Genomic DNA, 20662 nt, shown 5'->3' with positions numbered 1-20662 from the left:
TATTTTCATTTCTCATTTCAGGCAGGACAGTGGTCTCACTGGTTTGTCCAAAGCCTGAGTCCAGTGAGAGTGTCTGACTATTCCAAAGTTAATTCTCCACTAGTCTAAGTCAAAGGATGACACTATATCATGGTTTTCAGAACCATTCAATACCTGACAGACTTTCTGCAGCTGCCTCGACCCGATATGGTCCAAATATACCTTATCCCATGTAGGTACACAGAAAGATCCTACATTTCTTGTAAAAAATAATTGAGGATATGCCAGATGACCTCTCAAATATTAGAACCATTGTTCAAATCCTACATACCAGAACATTTAGGGATTTATTCAATGTGATTGTAAATCAATCTGGAGGTGATCATTTTTTTCCTAGACCTAGAATAGTTCAAATGGCATATAACCAAAAGAAGGCTTGGAATGGAGTCCACCAGAAGTCATTTTAGGAACCAGCCTAGGGGATTTCCTTGTATCAATCAAGCTGTTGAATACTTATCAACATATTCTAAAAGACCAGTGTCACCAGAGGTATCAGAGACTAAAGCAAGAAGAGTTCCCTTCCATATTTGCAGCCACTTGTCATTGTTATTTTACATGTTCTTAAAATGTGCCTGTCTCCCCCCAAGCACCAATACAATAGAATACATACAACATTTATAAGACACGATAGACCAAAGGGGAAAAAGATATGCTCTAAACTTAGTCTGTTGCATGATACTGCACAACACTTGTAGCACTTCAAGCATGATTCACCTCTGTTCACTGTGGATGTGAAAATCATGTTGGCAATTTGCTAGCAAGAAGTGTGTTTTAACTTTGTTCTGGTTAACTTAGTTTGAATTCGTTTGTCAGGAGAGTTAATGAACTTACAGCGCTGTACTAAAGGCTGCTTTTATTTATTTTTTAATAAGGAAAATTCTATGGTTCTTCGATTTGTCACTCCCTGAATTTTCTATTTTCTTTTGAATCAGGTATTCCCCCATTATTGACTGTGGTCTAACAAGGGACAAAGGTCAAAAATTTCAAATTTGAGTACAGAGAGTGAATGGGAATAAAGGTCCTCAACATCTCTGAAAATCAGGTCACTTATTTAAATACTTAAATGTGGATTTAGGTAGCTAAATTTAGAGTCCCAAGTTTGAACAATTTGAGAGAACATGTAGAGCATCTAGTTTTCAGATCATTTGTTTATTCTCTGGGTGGCATGAGGACTAAATGTAGACAATGTTGACTAAATGACTCAAATAATGAATCTGTGAAGTCTGTAATGGGGACAGGACTTGTCCTTCTAAACATCTTATCTTACTCCACTTTCCTTTTGTCAACTTTTTCGAACAGAGTGGTGAGATGTTTTGCTAAAGAAATTAATACAGCAGCCAACCTTATCTGTTTTACTGGAGAGCCCTAGTCATCGATGTGTCAGGTACTATATAAAGGCAGAACAGAAAGACTGTCCCTGCCCCAAAGAGCTTACCATCAAACAAGTATCAGACAAGAGACAACAGATGGATACAGGAAGAAAAAGACCCAGGAGTACAAGGAATCAGTGAGACCACATTGATCAGCATAATAGGTGGCTGTCACAGCACACCAACTGCTGTAAGTTTTATAGGCATCACAGCAGAGGAGAGTTTAAAGGACGGGTGCGAAGGAGGATAATGGAGGTATTTGTAGGCATTTACGGGGAGCTCCTCAAGTGGAAAGGGCTGCATGAGAGAAGCACAAAGGAGTTTGTTTGAAAATTTAACAAGTGAGCGATGGAGGTTAGAATCATGAACTGATCAGAGGAGGGAGTGGACGTTTTGATAATAAATGAGAGGGGGTAGTTTGGGAAAGGCCTTGAAAGTCAAGACAAGCAGCTTATATTTGATGCGATAGAGAAAGGGGAGCCAGGGGAGAGATGCAGATAGAGCGGAGACATGGTCAAAGAAATTGGGTGGGAGAATGATCCTGGCAGCAGCATTCTGAATGGATATGAGGGGGTCAAGATTGCATTTGTCAAGGTCAGAGAAAAGGACGATGCAATAATTGAGATGTGAAATGATGGGAGCTGGGATGAGAGTTTTAGCAGTGGATGGATAGAAAAGGCTGCTAGAGAAATTATGCAGAAAGAATCTTCAGGATTTGGATAAAGCCTGGATGTGAGGATCTAGAGAGAGGTTTGAATGGAAGATGACACTCAGGTTGCTGACCTGAATGACCAATAGGATGGTGCAGTTGTCCACAAATATTAAGAAAGGAGGTCTGGAGAGAGCTTTAGGTGAGGACTAAGAGGTCTGTTTAGCACTGGTGAGTAGACATCCATAGGGAGCTGTGGATTCTTTAACAGGTTACTGGCCTAGTGGATGGGGGGAAGCCATACATGTAATATATCTTGATTTTTAGTATTGGTATGGAGCCAGAATTTACCAATGTACGTTGCCAAAGAGCCAGAGTAGTACATCAGCAACCCCCCCATCAGCTCCACCCCCACCTCCACTCTCTTGCTGCCAGCGCCTCCTGCCCACTGGCAGCCCCGCCGATCAGCCTCTTCCCCCTCCCTCCCCACACCTCTTGGCATGCAGGGGGCTCTGGGGGAGGAGCGAGACCATGGCAGGCTCAGGAGAGGGAAGGGATGGAGTGGGGGCAGAGCCAGGGGTTGAGCAGTGAGCACCCTCTGCACATTTGAAAGTTGGCGCCTGTAGCTTCAGCCCCAGAGTTGGTGCCTATACAAGGATCCACATATTAACTTCTGAAGAGTCGCATGTGGCTCTGGAGCCACAGATTGGCCACCCTTGTTCTAGAGGAAATTACTATAAGGTGGGAGCACAACTGGTTAAAAGACCATACTCAAAGAGTTGTTAGCAGTGGTTTGCTGCCAAACTGGGAGAGTGCATCTAGTAGGGTCCTGTTTTCAGTACTGTTCAATATGTTGAACAGGTTCTTTCCTGTTTTCAGTACTGTTCAATATGTTCATTAATGACTTGGATAATGGAGTGGAGAGAATTCTTATAAAATCTGCAGATGAAACCAAGCTGGGAAGAGTTGCAAGAACTTTGCAGGATAAAATCAGAATTCAAAATAACCCTGACAAATTGGAGAATTGGTCTGAAATCAACCAGATGAAATTCAGTAAAGATAAGTGCAAAGTTCTTCACTTAAGAAGGAAAAATCAAATGCCCAACTATAAAGCGGGGAATAACTGGCCAGGTGGTAGTACTGAAAGGATCGGGGGGTTATAGTGGATCTCAAATTGAATGAGTCAACAATGTGATGCAATTGAGAAAAAGATTGATATCATCCTGGGGTGTATTAACAGGAGTGTTGTATCTAAGACACAGGGAGATAATTGTCATACTCTACTTGATACTGGTGAGGCCTTAACTGAAGTACTATGTCCAGTTCTGGGGTCATATTTCAGGAAAGATTTGGACAAATGTGGAGAGCAACAAACATGAGAAAAGATTTAGAAAACCTGATGTGTGAGGAAAGGTTAAAAAAACAGCATGTTTAGTCGTGAGAAGAGATGATTGGGCGGGTGGGGACCTGATAACTCATCAGGCACGTTTAGAGATGTGATAAAGAGGACTGTGATGAATTGTCTCCATGTCCACTGAAGGTAGGACAAGAAGTAATGGGCTTAATTTGTAGAAAGGAGGATTTAGATTAGATATTAGGAAAACCTTTTTAGTTATAAGGGTAGTTAAGCATTGGAATAGGTTTTCAAGGCAGGCTGTGGAATTCCCATGATTGGAGGTTTTTAAGAACAAGTTAGACAACAACCTGTCAGGGATGGTCTAGGTTTACTCAATCTTGCCACAGCGCAAGGGACTGGACTTGATGATTTCTCAAGGTCCCATCCAGCCCTATATTTCTATGATTCTATGTCAGAGACAGACCAAGATTTTAATTTTTGACAGAAAAAGAAATGTCCGCAATAGAGAGGTAAATCTGCATTTAAGAATACCCAGACATAAAGTGTAGAGGGAGAAAAGAAGTGAACCAAGGACAAAGTCCTGTGGAGTCCCACAGAAAGTTTGGGGGAGGGGATAAGGCAGATCTGTCAAAGGACATGCTGAAGGAGTGATTAGAGAGGTGGGAGGAGAACCAACAGAGGACAGAGTCACTGAAGCCAATGGAGGACACGATTTCAATAAGAGCCTGTTCATGGCTGCCAGGTCAAGGAGGATGAAGATCGAGTACTGGTTCTGAGCTTTGGCTAAGAAGAGATAATTAGAAAGTTGGTGGGAGCAGTTTAAGTGAAGTGCAAGGGATGGAAGCTGAATTGCAGAGGGTCTGAGATGGAATTGAAGGAGAGGAACTCTAGACAGCGACCGGAGATAGTACATTTAATGAGCTGATCAATAACAGGGAGATGGGAAGACAGTTGAAGAAGCAAGTAGGGTCAAGGGTTGGGCAGGTTTAAGAAAGGAGAGACTGAAGTATGCTTGTATACCAGAGGAAAATGAGGGATGAGCGTGAGCACAAAGATCAGGAGATGGAGGAAAATGTCTCCAGACTTTTGCTGGCTAGAGAATGGGGGAGTTCTGAATGGAGACAGAAAGAGGAGCAGCAGGCAGAGGGTAGGAACTGACTCTCTTACACTTTTCCCTCCTTTTGTTGAGTATCACTGCCTGGAGAATGTGACATGCAGCACATGCCTCTCTCTTCCTTTCCAATTTTTAACTGATGAGGGGATTGGTAAACAGATTCCATCAGTGCTAAATTAGTATATTGGTGCAACATTACATTAAAAACTTTTTTCACTATCTATAGGTCTTCTATGCTTTAATCTGGCTGGTTGAGATTTGTTGGAGTATCTCTGGCATTGCTGTAAAGGTAGTTGCTTGAGCATACTCATAGCTTACTTGCTTTAATTGTTGCATGAATAAAGGGAATAAATTAGATAAAATTTGACAGAACACTACCTGTTGTGCTCTTTGTATAACCTATATTTGTATGCAGTTGAAAATGGATTTGAAAGAATAGTTTGTAATAGTTTTGTGTATTTTCTAGAGTTTTAAACATAATTTAAGTTGCAAGGGGCAAAGTATTCCTAGGTAGTCTGCCAGAGTGGTAGGTCAGAATCTCCTCAGATGTTTTAATTTGTAGTATCTCATTAGGGGTTTTTTTGTTTTGCTTTGGTAAATCAGCAATGTAAGTGACTCAAATTCACTTAAGTAACTGGATTAAAGGAATACTAAGAAGCTGCATAACATTACAAATTTTAAAACAGTGTTTGCTATCTAATTTTGTGGTTACAAAATGAACAGAACGGTAAACCAAATATTGCTGAAATCTTTAATTTACTTTAGCCTGTCTATGAAAAACAAAACAAAACTGTAGGCTTTCGGAAAACAGGAATATAGTTACTTGACTCACTGTTTATTCAACATTGAATGGATTTTGTTGAGGGAAAGCATCAATTGCTTAGCTTTCAGCTGATGAGTTTTTAGAAGTACTGGAGAAATGGTTAAATATGTAATGCCTGTGGATGTAAAAAGTCTGCAACATGCAGTTTTTCTCCGATAGAATCTGTCTCTGAGAGATTTACTTCATGGTATTAATGTTTTTAACTGAATAAAGGAACATTACTTTTTCTTGATCAAAATGGTCTCCCAATACAGACAATAAAAAGCTATTGATATTTAGCAAATTTTCTGTATCTTTTATTGAGGTAGGACTTTTTGAAACTTTCTTTTAATGCTAAAATAATACCTGCAAAGAGGCCATTTGTTTGAGACTGGTCCTGTTCTCTTAGAAGTCTCTCTTTTCAATATCTATTCTGAGTTCAATGGACTAGAGTATTCATCTCTGTTCTTACTTATTTAATGCTACATTGCAGTGCAAAAATCAATCCTATGTCCTCATTCTAGATTGTAAAATACTTACCCTTGATAGTGTCCTGCTCCCTCCCTTGTATAGACAGAAAAGTCTGAGAGACTATTTCCTGACTCAAGGCACTGGTTTGCAGATGACTTTCATTTAAATTGGACAGGTTCGCTAGCTTGCCAACTCCAATTGCAGCCCTTCTTGATGTGAAATTGCACAGTAGAAGGTTAATGACAATGGGTTAGAGAGGCTTCAAAAGGTTTCGTATGACCCCAGCATGCTTGGCATTCCTTTCTGCTGTGTAAAGGTTGGGAATTGTCTCCCCACGGTCCAAAGAGCACACTTAGGGCAAGGAACCTAGCTCTGTGGTAGGTTTCTCCTCTGCCCTTGCAGAGAGGAGATGATTATGGCAATAAATCAGGAAGATCATAGGCATATGGAAGAAAACTAAATTCCCTCCTCCATGCTATAGTGTATGTATGCATTTTCAGAGGGAAAAAGGAGGCAGGTGAAGTATATGTAGTATACCATATCATGTATTAACAGTAAAGTTAATGGTTACAATCAGCCAGAGATTCTAAAGCAAGAGACGGGGAAATTAGTATTTATGAAAAAAATTGTTCTGGGGCATTTTATACGTGCTAAATTGCTCTTGTCCTAATATGCACAGACATGTTGCATAAAGATATTTTAAGAAAGTGTGACTGTTCTATTTAAATATGTACGAAATTAATTCTAAGTAGCACTGTGCATTTAATTTTAAAAGGTAGCAGTGTTAATGAACGGCTTAAGCACTTACAGAGAGTAAAGATGTTTACATTTTATTCTCTGTTCTCCTGCAGACTTATGGTGACTATTTGGACATATCACTTTGTCCTCAGTTTCCCTCTGGGGATAACAGTATACTTCCCAGGATATTAATATTTATAAAGCCTTGTCTTAAGATAGAAAATGGGGGGAGGGATGATAGCACTGCCTATTCTTAAGGATGCCTGCTACTTCCCATTTAAGACTCTATTTTCATTGCTTATAACTTTAACAAACTTTAACCATTCAGGTTCAAATTTTCCATAACAGGTGTTTGTCTCAGATTAACGTGTTTTGCAAATGTCAATTTTAACATGCTTTGGAGGATGTACTTGAACTTTGGCAGAGTGGTGGCTTTTTTTTTATCAAGGATGTGCAGTGTGACATCCTCATGAAAATCCCCCCAAATTTGGCCAAGTTATAAGCCTTTCCAAAAATCACAAGTTTGCACATGCTCAGTAGAGACTTCAGAGATTTTAGCAGCTGAAATCTGTATAAAGATCCCATCTTCACTGAGCATCCTCAAGCCTTTCTTAGTTCCCGGTGCTGACCAGACTGCACATGCACCATCCCCACATAGCGAATGAGCATGCTCCATCCCCTCTTAGATGTTACGTATGATAGGGCTGCACATGCACCATCACTACAGAGCATCTGAGCAAAGTTGGACCTCCCCTGTATTGGAACTGTCAGCATGGAGTCTGTTTCTGCTATGCTTTTGGTGACCACCCCCCATGCTGGCACCCAGGCAGCATGAAGGAGGAAGATGCCTGATTTGAATTCAGAGCTGAAGAAAGCTGGACTGTGAGGGGAAGCAAAGGAGTAGTTTAGGACAAGGAGTCTGATGAGACTGGGACTGGATAAAGGAAAAAAAATGAGAACGCTTAGGCAAGAAGACTGGAAAAGGGAGCCTGGTGGGTAGGTTAGGACTGTGAGCTAGCAGGGAGAGTGAGGCAGGGGCTCGTTGATTGGGGAGGCTGATAATTGGATCTAAAGGGTGGTGAGAGGAAGTTGGGAACTATTGGGCAATGAGACTGGGACGGGGAGTTGGAACTGGTTGGACAAGGAACCTGGGACTGGGAGGTGGGTCAGGGGAGACTGAGCCTGGGGGCCAGTGAGGAAAATGGGTGGGGACACAGATCAGATGGGGAGCTGGGGGAGAGAGTCTATTGTCTGGACAAGGAGACTGAGACTTGGAACCAGTTGCGGGGATCAGGGTGAGGAGGGATGGGATACAGATCTAACAAGGAGTTGCAGTGCAGGAGAACTGGGACTGGCTGGACAAAGAGACTGGTACAAAGAGCTAGGAAGGGGAAGAGATGGAAAAGGAATCAGGGAGCAGGTAGGAAGAGAGACTGATATTGGATGAGGATCCATAGCGGGAGACTAGGACTGGAAACCAGTGGGTAGAGGGCAGGAAAAGAGATCAGATGAGAAGCTGGAAGGAGGTACTGGTACTGGCTGGGCAAGAAGACTGCAGCTTGGTGATGGGGAGGAGCTTGTGGTTCCAAGAGTGAGCCAGGAGGGAGACTATGACTGTCTGGGCAAGGAGACTGGGGATGAGAAGCCTGAGGTATGGAGGATGGGACCGGTGAGTCAAGTAGATTGGGATTGGGACTAAGAACTGGGGTGGGAAAAGAGTCAGAACAGATATGAGTTGGAGGGGACAGGTAAGCGAGTCAGGCTTGACAGGAATGGGCAGAAGGGTCTGTGATCACTAGAGCACACACCCCTGCAGGGCCTGGATTGGAACCCAAGTTTCCTGAATATCACCATGGCTCTGCTGTCAGGAAATATCTGTGACACCCACCGACAAAGTGTCTCTTTCATCCCCCTTTAGTGCTGATGCGTATGGGGGATGACAACATTCTGTTGCTGTCAGTTATTCCATTTGCTCAACTGTCGGAGGTCTGAGTAGTGGAACTGAAGATTTCAACCCTGCTGATGACCCATGTGGGTGTCAATATGATGCCATATGATGGAATTTTGTTTTTCAGTTTGCTTTTTTAAAAACCTAGGAAATTACACACAAAAAACAACATTAAAACATTGTTAAGGTTGCAAAGACAAGCATGCATAAGTTAGGAAATGCCAGACATAGGATTATCTTAATTTAGCCCCCTTGTGCATATGCGTTACAATTAGGTTTGGTGGAATTTGATTTTTAAATAATTTTGATAGCTAATATTGATATTTATTTTCACAGTGACACAATTATATGGTTAAAGCTTTTTTCATTTTTTATCAACTTAATTTTTCACACCTGTGAAATTTTATGATGGGTCAGACAATAATTATTTAGTGACAGTAGACAGATTCAAAAATTTAAAGGTTTATAACCATTCAAACACAAATTGTCAACATCACAGGTCAATATATACACAGTAAATATTCTTAAATCAAACTCTGATAAGTTCTCAAGCAGCATTTTTCTTTGCCTATGTATACATTTATATTATTGATAGAAATTTTTTGTCAGTTTGTGTGGTGAAATCAATGTTTACTGACATTTACTGATAAAAATACAATTCTTTGAAACCTAATTATGGTGCTGTCTTTATATGATCACATTTGCCACAGGACCCTGCTTCATTGAGAGCACAAGATGGGTTGTTTAGTGAAGGAGGCAGTTGTCCCTAGGGCTGCTGCTTTGTTTGCTGCAGAAGATGGAAGGTGTGTAGTGAATGAGGCAGGGGATTGCTATAAAACAAAGGAGGGTCTCACGGTTAAGCTAGTTGAATGCTGCCCTGGAGGACTGGATTCTGTCCTGCCTCTGCCACAGAGTTCGTATGTCATAGGCAGGTCACTTAAATCAAACTTTTTACAGGTAGTCACTAATTGTGTGCGCCTCACTTTTTGGGTGTCCAACTTGATACCCTGGGGTCTGAGTTGCAGAAATGCTGAGCACTCACAAATGCAACCAAAGTCCGTGGGAATTGTGATTGAATATATAAAATGATATATAATGCTAAGTAATCTGAAAATCAGGCCCTAGGCATCTTAAATTTAAGGACCCAGAATTAGCAGACACTTTTGACCTTTGTCTCTGTGCCTTAGCAACCCATGTATAAAATGGGGATAATACTGCCCCTTCATCTCACAGGAGTGTTAAGAAGATAAATTAGATTATGAAGCACTGAGATATAGGGATAAGTGCCATGGAGAAACTCATGAGGAAGTTAATAATTCTGACTTCAGATCATGGTTTGAATAGTGTGCAGTTAAATAAGACATGGGGCCACCCACTGAACAATGAGCATAAAACAAAATATTAAATAGTTGCTCATTAAATGAGCACTATCTATCCTGTGAACTGAATGAGGCTGGGATTCTGTGGATAAAAGAAGTATGTGATCATGTAATCAAATACTTAAAATTCTGGCATTTCCTAACTTGTGTGTGCTTCACTTTGCAATCTTAATAATGTTCTTTTAATGAAGGGTGTTTTTTATTAATAGTGCAAAAGTTCAGTCTTTGTACCCATTTAATCCTTGGTTGTGCCTCAACTGAGATTCTTGGCTCAATCTCCAGTCTCTTGTGCTATGAACTCTAACCCCACCGCTCATCCTCTCTACATCCCTAGTACTGGAGAGATTGAGAGAGGAACAATTTTATAAATTTAGGGTTTAACTTGTATTTCCAAACAATCCACATACTTTACTGTATACAGGAACTGTTAGCAAACATTTTAAATGGAGCACTGGTATCTTCTATAGTTGAGGTTGCTGGAGTGTTTCTTATTCTAATCAGCTGGAAATAGGAATTCATATTTTTCCAACACATTCATCTTTCAGGCTGCAATTTGCAGACAGGCCTTATTTCTGCTCAAGCATGATATTTTTTCTTTAAGTCTGAGCAAAAGCAGTTGAGCCACTTGTGTTCAAGGAGAAAATATACTTTTCCCCTGTAAATACAAATTCTTGTGACTTTTTGTAAATGAGCTCTATAACTGAAATATGGATGCAGAAAGCTGTAATTTGGCAGAGAAGTAATCTTCATTGAGTGTTCTGGTCACAATCAGTGTTGATTTGGCAAAGTTATAAACCTTTGGAAAAAGTCGCACACAGTAAGGTTTAATAGGGGAATCACAGATGCATGTCGTTCCCATTGAAGTCAGAGGAATACAGATGCTTTTATTCAAGGGCAATTTGATCCCAGTTTTTTAACAATGATAATTGTATTTTAAATAAGGATCAGTCAGCAAATTCAGCTGGACACTTAAAACATTTCAAAATGTAAGCAAGGGGTCAGAACCTGGCCCTTGGCTCTGTCATCTTTGCAATGCCTTTGAAGGGCAGCCAGGGATTACTCTGACAGAGAGGGACTCCCTGGGTGGTTGATGGCTGTATACAACCCACTTCCCCTACCTGTAGCTTGGATGTAGGGATCCAGGAGGGGAGTGCTAAGAGCAGGGCCAGAATGCATTGCACTGTTGTAATCTCAGCTAAAGGACAGTGTGGAATTCTGTCTCCTGCAATTTAGAGCAGAGGATCATGGGGAAGCAAAGGGGGCACAGAGCCTTTTTCCCTGGAGAGAGATGTCCTACACTGACCATAGGTCACCTAAGCCTGGGAACTGACTCAGGGTTTGTTCCCTGAGTGGAGGAGGACTTGGTTAGCTTTCAAGTATCAGAGGGGTAGCCGTGTTAGTCTGGTTCTGTAGAAGCAGCAAAGAATCCTGTGGCACCTTATAGACTAACAGACGTTTTGCAGCATGAGCTTTCGTGGGTGAATACCCACTTCTTCGGATGCACTTGCAAGTGCATCCGAAGAAGTGGGTATTCACCCACGAAAGCTCATGCTGCAAAACGTCTGTTAGTCTATAAGGTGCCACAGGATTCTTTGCTGCTTGGTTAGCTTTGCCACTGTTGAATAATAAAGCAAATTTAAAGTTACAAAAGTCACCTATAGAATTTTAATGCTAATTGTATAGTACCTTAGTGAGAGTGTCACAGGGTCTCTCCACTCAGAAAATGTTCCTACAACCAAAACTGGAATGTTCTTTCCATAGTGTAATGTTTTACTGTAATCTCTGTCCTTCTGGGGATTATATAGCTCTGTGGGTGATTTGTGTAATTCAATCTAGTCTTTCATTAGAAGTAATAGACAGTCTTAATTACAACATGCCACATAACAAAATGTTAAAGGTTCTAGAAATGTTGCCAACAGGAAAAGGATTGGACAATGTGAATTTTGATTAATTAAGAGAGCTGGCAGTACTGACTGGGAAATAAGATTTTGTGTCCGCTGGAAACTGTGTAATTTTGGTATAGAAATTTTTCCATTTGTTGTGAATTGTAATAATTAAGAGGTTTTTTAAAAGTTGTCTTCTGAGATAGAAAAAGTTTGCTGATGTTGAGTACATATGAATTGTGAAATATAGATATTTACTTAACTATTTTTTCTCTTCTGAAGGAAGTTTTAAAAGTGTGTTTCAGTGGGTAGTCGGCTTCAGTTGTAATATAGTATGCTAATTGTGTGGAGGGAAGATTGATTAACTAGGCCTCAGAATAATGGGTGTTTCTAGAGAATGGAAACTCACAATTGGTTCTGAAGACTATTGCATGTCAGGCAAAGATGAAAATGGGTATTATCTGTTTGTTCTCTCTCCTACCCCCTCTCAAACCACCCTAGCAGCGGAAGAGTAGGTGTGTTTCGCCACCCCTTGACCTTATCTGGTGCCACCCAGGGGGCCGCTCAAAGATTCATGGATTTGTAGGATTGAGCCAGATATGGGAACTTTGTTGCACAACACCTGGTGCAGTGCTATCACTCATAGTTACTCTGGCTGGCACAACAATCCTTAGTAGACTATGTTTGTGTGTATGTTTCCTGTCTTCCTCAAAAAGGAAGGGAACTAGATTCCCGGATACAGTGGTCACCATTAAAACATTTGCATCTGCCAATTCTTAGCTTTCCATATATTTTTCCCTTATAATTAGAAGAAGTAGTATGACACCCTGTATTGAGACTAAGTAATATCTGTGAAACTACGTTTCCATTGTGTGATAACTACTGGCAAATGGTGACTCTTTGAGCTAATGGTCATGATTCAAGTAAAGAAATTAACAGGTAAAGCAAGTTTTATGGGGGAGGGGTGTTTTATCAGAGTATCACTGGCAATCATGAGTAGTGGGGGAAAGTAATCATCAGTAATGTACCAGAAGAGAAGAAAATGGAAAAGTAAAATAGAAACACAGAACTTCACTTTAACCTCTAAGAAAACTGTTAATGATTACTTGACTATCTCACCCGGGAGCCCATTTTGTTGAAAAGTACATCCACCTAGGCTATAAGGTCAACCTTGTAATATTTAGTAAATGGGTAGGGCTTGTCCATGTTGATCATGTTGATAAATTTTCTCTGTTGTGGCTGAGAACTTACTATTCCCAGAGTGAGTTAGCAGATTTACAGGGAGAGGCAAATCCATGGTTTTAAGTGGCTCCACTGTGCAATTTTTGAATTCACATAGCAATAATATCCTCTGCTTGTTTCTACCCTGACAGTACAGGTGCTAACTTACTTCTCATAGTTGTTTATTCCTTTAACAGCGATCTTAAATCTTCCATATGCATCCAGCATGTGCCTTTTTTCTTTCTCATGAGATATTTTAGAGTAGGAGGAGTTAAGTCTGCTGAGACATATGCAACTTTGTTCACATCTGACATATGAAGTCAGCTCAGGACCACTTTGTTTTCATAAAATACACAGCACTGCAGCTTAATGGATAATAGTATAAATGCCAAGATTTAATGGGCAGAGTTTAAGATGATTAGTAAGGCTAGTTTAGTTGGGAGATAGTTGTGTAAGGACTCAAAGTACTTGTTCATTAAAGCCATAGAGAACTACATAGAAATCATAGCTAGATAAGAATGTGTATGTGTTGGGATAGAAGCTATGCCTTCCTCTATGTTTGGGAAGAGCCTAGTACACTTTGAGTCCTATTACAGTCGAAATAATGATACATAAGAAAGCAAAAAAGTTGAAATACCAAATTGATATTTGTGAAGAAGTTGAAGGAGCCCAGATGAAGTCTGTCCTTTTGAGGATATGCACCACTGTCTATACCAGACTAACCTTTGTACTATTTTTGGCTACAAGAATTGTTTCCCCTCAATTCAGCTTGGTCTTGGCATTTTTCTACTGAGCGGTGATGTGCCTCATCAGCTCCCATTGTAGCCAATGGGCATTGCAGGTGACTATCTCATAGGTTCATTCCTCAAAGTGCACTGCATGTGTTCTTTCAAATGCTCTGCTGAAAAGTTTAATGCCAACCAATCTTGCAGAAGCCAGAATCCACTTCATGCAAGAGTTTTCTTTCCATGCTCCAGAGTTGTTGCCCATGGATCTGGCTGAGAACTTGACCTGGCTCAGAACTAGAAAAGGGAGGCTGGCAGATTTTTTTTAGTGGATTTTATTACCATGTCTTTATATTTTTCCATTAGGTCACTGCATCAGGCTATGACCACTGTAAGAAAAACATACAAAGGAGAAGGAGATTTAGCATAGAGGGAGCTGGAGATTTGAAAGAGTTCTCCTTAGTGAGATATTTAAAAAAAAAAAAAATTACCTCGTTTATTTTTTCCTTCCATCTTGTTAAATATCCCTCTGAAAGGATCACTCTATCTTCCCAATGGTGGTCGCCATTGTCACAGTTCAGGGCCACTACACCTGTATGTCCTTTTAGTGGTTCAGCGAGGGCATCCACTTTCCATTTCCAGCTCCTTTGCTGTTGCCTTTCTAGGTGGAGACCCAAGTATCGCTCCATCTGACCGGAGTATTCCCAGGCTACCCAGTTCTCTGCCTTCAGTATGTATTTTCTAGCAAAAATATTCTGCCAATTTATATCTGCAGAAATCATTTAACACAGAGTTCTTTCTAAGCAAGCCTACTTTATTCTTAAGGTAAAAAGCATTACAGAAAAAAAATATTTAAAACCTTAAAAGAACCTACACAGATGCTAATAAGTTTACAAGGCATCACCCCACCTTAGGGGTTTTTTTATGGTTACAAGTTCATCAGAGTTCATCACATTCTTACTTAGGCCAAGTCTTTCCAATCCTTCTGTAAGGATTGGGGCCCTCCATAGACAAGGGATCCTGTCCGTTTGCTAGATCAAGGGGAAAGGCCTGGGTCAGCTTAAAATCCAGGCTTTTATCCAAAAGTTGTAGGGGGTTTCTGTTATGTTTTGGAGTTTAGTTTGTTGGTTGTTTAGTTTGTTGGTTGATCCTGGAGAATCCACTTTGAATTAATACACATGTATATCTCCCATGGGGGAAGGGTGGCTTCAAAAACGGATAACAGAAGAAGTTCATTAGCATCCTCTCCTTCCAACTAAAGGTCCATACAATGCTACAAAAACACATACACAATTTCATTTGAATACAATGTACCCTAAAGTTATTAACCCTAATTCAGTAAGTTTTAGCTTAATTCCGTACAATTTATCTTAATTCCATAAGATTTGTTCAGGATATTGTCAGTCTGTCATAACCATATCCAGCTTAGTTTGTCCTCTAGAATATTGAAACAGTTTAGGGTCTGCTTAGACCTTTCCTTTTGCTGGGAAACTTCCATTTTGCGAGGATAGTTTCTTCCTTTACTCTCTTTCAAGTGATGACAAGCTCTTTTTGGAGAGCCTCAGTTGAATGTATTTTTGCCAGGCTTAGCATTCTCAGATTGTTCAGCCTACAGCTCAGAGATGCTAATTATCTTCTTTAACCTAGGCTCAAAGAATTCCACTGGGAAAATTCTTTCCTGGGAATACATGGCAAACTTGATTTACTTTGATTTGTAGAATTCCCATTTTGCCACAGACTTCCTGTGACTTTGGGCAAGTCATTTTAATTTCTGCCTCAGTTCCCATCTGTAAAATGAGGATGATGCTTTTCCATTTAATGGGTGTTGAGAATAAATCAGTGAATACTTGGGAGACACCTAGATACTACAGTTTAGGAGCTATATAAATACATACATAGAAGATGGACAATAACAGGATGCTGTTCTGGCATTGCATGTCTTTTCTGAGGCAGAACTTCTGTGGTACATGGAGCAGGCATGCAGAGCTTAAGGGATACTTTTCTCCTTGACTGGCATCTCTAAACTTTCTTACCCTCTGTATAGCAGGAAGAGCAACAACACAATTGTTCAGGAGTTTTAGAATCATTCTCATGAGAGGAAGAGGAAGCTGGAAGCTACCTCATCTCTTTCGGCCAGGTGTGTGTGGGGAGGGGGGCGGGCGGGGTGAGAGACTCCCAATTTATCAGATCTCTTCTAACAGATAGGAAAAATGGAAATTCCAAGCAGGCTCAAGGGAAAGTTCTCTTTTAAAAATATCAGTGACATCCCCTTGGGTTATCATCCTACTCCTGGGGAGAAGTAAGATTCTCATCTAGGCATTGCCCCTGGATTTTGCACTGCACCTCAAAATGTCTGTAATGCACTTTGGCTAACGGACATCTAATGAACTTTTGATTATACACTTCTCCTTAATGGTTATAGAAACCCACATTTCTCACAAACTGGAAAAAATATATTTTGTACATCCTTCCTGTGCCAATGTTGGTGCACAGGATGGAAACCAGTCTCTTCCATTCTTCTGTCATTTGCTGCCGCTTCCTTGAGATTGGCTCTTCTGCCCTCCCTGCTAATGGTTCTTAACATTTTTCTTGGATACCCTCATTTCCTCACAACAATTGGTTTTCACTTGACAGTTTTGTGTGGGAATCTGTATGTTGGCATTCAGCGTACATGCCCCAAATACATCCAGAGCTTCCTGGAAAGAGCTGGTTGGTGGTATTTCAGATCTCTTTGTTGGTGCTGAAGTCTTTGCAGTCAATGTTCAGAATCTTTCATAGGCATTTATTTTGGAAGGCATCTAGTTTTCAGTCTGTTTTAGTAGATTTCCAACTCTTGCAGCCATATATTAGCCCTGAGATTGTTTTAAATTGAAAATTCTCAGTTTTGTTCTAGTGCTGTATATCTTTGATTGCCATACTATGTTGAGTTGCCTGTCTTATCGTTAACATCTCATTTCCTCTTAAGGTCTCCTTTGGTTAATATGGTGCTGCCCAGGTAGATGAACTGTTCAACTTCCTTGATATTTTTGCCTTGTAATGTGATGTTACTGGGTTTCAGTAATGTTTGATCTAGCGTAATTAATTTTCAGCATCATTTGGCTTGCTATTTTTGCCAAGTAGTCTCTCTGTCCGTCTCTTTTGAAGAGTGTCTCTGGATAGCACAATATCATCAGCAAAGTTGCTATACCAGTGTTTGTGTTGCTAATACACTTCTTCATTATCTACGGCAATGCCAAACAACAACGGAGATAAAATGCAGCCCTGTTCCATGCCAGCATCCACACCAAACCACTCTGTTGTCTGGTTGTTCACCCCCACAGAACACTTTCCATCTCTGTACATGGCCTTGATGATATTGACAATTTTAACTGGGATTCCATAGGATTGAAAAATATTCCATAATGTATGTAAGTGCAAGCTATCAAATGCCATTGGAAAATAAAAATATTTGATGAAGAGAGGGGAGCTTGCCATTCTATATATTTTTGTATGATGGACCTTTAGTGTAAATATGGGATGTCTTGGGCCTGAATCCACCCTTTTCTTCTCAAAGATTTGCATCCTCCGCCTCTCTCATCCTGTGCAGTATCATACTACAGAAGGCTTTCCCTAGAACAGAAAGTAGTATAGCTCCTCTCCAGTTGTAACAGTCAGTAAGATCACCCTTTATCTTATAATGATTCCATGTTTCCACTGGTCAGGTGGGGTCTCTTCTTCCCAAACTTTTTTGACCAGCTGTATCAATTTTGTTAGGATGGTTGTATCAAGTAATTGTAAATCAAAAAACGTCGTTTGGAAAATTGTGTGTGAAATATTCAAAGCTTTCCTTAAGATTTTTCTAAGTGTGAGAGAGAAACCATCAAACAGTTTGTGTGTGGACACCAGAAGCAGACGTTAGAAGCTTTTTAATGTTTGTGGGGGGTTCGTATAACCTTCAACTAATTTTAAAAATAGGGAGATTTTCTGGGAAGAGGATGCACAGAATATTAAAGGTGCACTGGGAGGACTGCCTTCCCAGGAAAACCTGGACATACTCTTGAATTTTACAGATTAGCCACAACAGTAATAAATATTTTAATCTGTATTACATAATTTTCAATTTTAAAAGTTGCAAGTGTTAAATTCGCCAAACCAGTTTATTGTGTATCCAACAGAATATTTCAAATATCTTTTTGGCAAATAATATATTTTAAATTATTTTAAAATTAACTGCACTTTTTAAGTACTAATTTGTGTCCACTGCAAGCACTAATGTAAAAGTCCAGTTAAGTGGCCGAGGGCTACACTATAATTGTAATTTGTGGCAATGAGCTTGCTTGCTTCAGCTGGAAAAATCTGAAGCATGCTGCACTTTCAAATATAAAAAAAATGGTTTGATAACATTCCACCAGCTTCCAAGGCTACTTTAAAAAATGCATTTTATTTTTCAAAGAAAAGATGAAGACAAGTTTGAGGAGGGGAATGTTGGTGTGGGGGCTATTTAATTTCCTGTTCAAGTCCTTCCTGTACTCTGTGCTTACAGGCTCCCCGGAGCTGAGCACCATATAATTGATGTGCAGCCTGCATTGCTGAAGGTTGGACTGCACCATTCCGTGAACGAGGGAAGATGTAATCTGATCCTCTGCTGCTAAGGGAGGAATCTGTTAAGTCAAGGCTTTGACAGGGCATAGTCTCCTCCAATAATCTTCCCCCTCTCTCATTATTCCCTCAAGTTCTAGTCCAGCAAGCTGCATGTATGTATGTGTCCTGAGAAGCGGTTTGATACTGAGCTTCATTTGCCTTTACAGTGGAGTTTTGTTGCTGGTTCTGCTGCCTAATCTTCCTTTTCTGACGTGCCCGAGCATGTCCACATTAGAGTCTGTGACATACCTACCTGAAAAAGGTTTATATTGTCAGAGACTACCAAGCAGTCGGACACTCGGGGGCACAGAATCACTGAAGGGGAAAAATACAGAAAACATGGGTTTCTACGGCACTTTAAAAATGATTTTTTACAAAGTAAGTAATCTGTTTTTTCTTGTTTGAGAGAGTGTGTGTCTGTGTTAAGGGAGAAAAAAATCTGTATCATCAGAGATGGCTGCAGTATCTTCTCTTTTTGGTGGGTGGCTGGATGCCTGGCATTCTATTCTACACGATGAATGAAGGCAAATAATGAAATGGCTAAATGAGATGCAAAAAGCTTTTATTTTAGGAATCTGAAGAAGAAGTGAAATGTTGATCTGAGAATTTACCTTCAAATAAACTGCTTGACTTGCAAAATGCAGCTCATCTATACATTAACGTGAAAGCACTTTATGCATAACTGTTCTTTAGTAAATCTTCTTTCTGTACCTTACCATTTCTCTAAGGCTTATTTTATTTTAATTTTGCTGTGAATGTACAAAAAGGTGCAAGTAATGGTGTTGATATTTACATGTAATGCAGTGAGCTATGGAAGACTTTGATACCACTCTGTATTTCTGGTTATGATGCAGAATACAGTTTGATATTTTGACTGCAAGATCAGTTATTTCAGTAAATCAACACTGTCTAAAGGACTCTAGTACTTATATTAACAGAGAATTATTTCACAAGGATGTTTGCTCAGGTATTTCAGTCACATAAAAATCATCTTGAAGTCTAAAATTTATCACTAGAACAGTCTTCTGGAAACAAAGTTTTATCTTAGTATGGTAAATGCAGTTGTGTCAGTGAATTTACTTGGCATCCTGTGAAGTGCCGAAAACACATATATGTCACTAAGCTGATAAGAACAGATGAAAAAGTTTCTTAAAATAACTGAGAAAACAGGAAATTGGAGATGTCATTAAATATAGGACTGCATGTTGATTTGAATATTTTCTAAGCTCTTATAGAAGAATAAATGAATATATCTGTTTATACTGGTGCTGGTATTATATTACTTATACCTAACAATTTTTGCTTTTGAAAAAGTAAATCTCTTCTTTTGAGAGAGGGAACTAGAAGATAAATATAAGCATTGGTGTGAGGATATTCTCTCAGGAAAATCAGTTTAATTTTTAACTGAGATTAAAAACTTCCTGTAACATTAAAATACTTCCTTAAGATTCCTACTATAAGATTTTTCTAGTATGGTATTATACTAAAACAAATGAGATTTATGCCTCCAGTGGTTTTGCTGTCTTGCTCCTGTACAATGATAAAAGATGGTCTCCATTATTCTCAGTGTTGCTTAGAACAATTTTGGGGGCAGTGGGGGAGGGTTGGTTCTTGTATTTGGGATTTGTTATGTGGTTTTTTTCGTTTGTTGTTCTGTTTAATTTTTTTTATGGTGACATGGTTATTGTGTCCCATGTGAGGCATGGGCAAGAAAACAAGGTTTAGTTATAAAGCAAGCTGTTTTTCTTTTTTAATGAGTATGTATAACCTTAGTAGTCCTTTCTCTTAATTACTAATGGAACAAAATACAAAAGCTTTATTGAATGTTTATTAAGTGACATGTAAATGTCTGATTATTTTGAAGGAAAATGTTTCTAATGCAAACATTTTTTTATAGCTGCAGAGAATCCAATTCATTTTAGGAAGGAAGACTAGTACAATAAATGGTTGAATCCAATCATAAAGATGAACATTTTAAAAAACAGAGAACCACTTAGCATTATATATCCAAGATATCAATTTAAAACCATTCATTTTAATAGATTAAATTAGAGAAGCTAAAAACCCTCACAAATATTTAAGGTCCAAATTGATACACAGGTCATTTATACATTCTGCAGCCAATAGCTGTTGTTCCTCTACTAATGGCTAAAATGTTTTCCCTACAATAAAAACACATCTTTATTTGGCATAAAATGACTTCTTAGTTGAGTCCAAAAATCTGTGGTTGAAGATTACCAGCATATGCAGCAAGTAATCCTTATTTGTTTGGCTGGAGGAACATGCCTTTCACTGGTTTCCACCTCTTTGGTAATTTTTGCAGACTTGCTTCTCCTTTTAACGGCT

At 39.6% G+C, this 20662-nt stretch overlaps 1 protein-coding gene across 5 annotated transcripts in view; it reads left to right on the top strand.

The window, feature by feature from the left end:
- Positions 1-20662, top strand: part of FBXW7 (F-box and WD repeat domain containing 7) — a 278082-nt gene that overhangs the window by 210873 nt on the left and 46547 nt on the right. The window contains exon 1 of one of the 5 annotated variants that reach the window (XM_045018645.1): positions 18343-18694. The exons of the other annotated variants lie outside the window; for them this stretch is intronic. Coding sequence (XP_044874580.1) covers positions 18428-18694 — 267 coding nt within the window. The 5' untranslated portion in view covers positions 18343-18427. Of the gene's footprint in view, positions 1-18342; positions 18695-20662 lie in introns of those variants that run through there. 5 annotated transcript variants of the gene reach the window in all.

This window comes from Mauremys mutica, chromosome 5, assembly GCF_020497125.1.
Source record: "Mauremys mutica isolate MM-2020 ecotype Southern chromosome 5, ASM2049712v1, whole genome shotgun sequence".
Taxonomy (NCBI): domain Eukaryota; kingdom Metazoa; phylum Chordata; order Testudines; family Geoemydidae; genus Mauremys; species Mauremys mutica.
The sequence above is the reverse complement of the archived record's forward strand: the minus strand, read 5'-3'. Positions and strand labels throughout refer to the sequence as shown.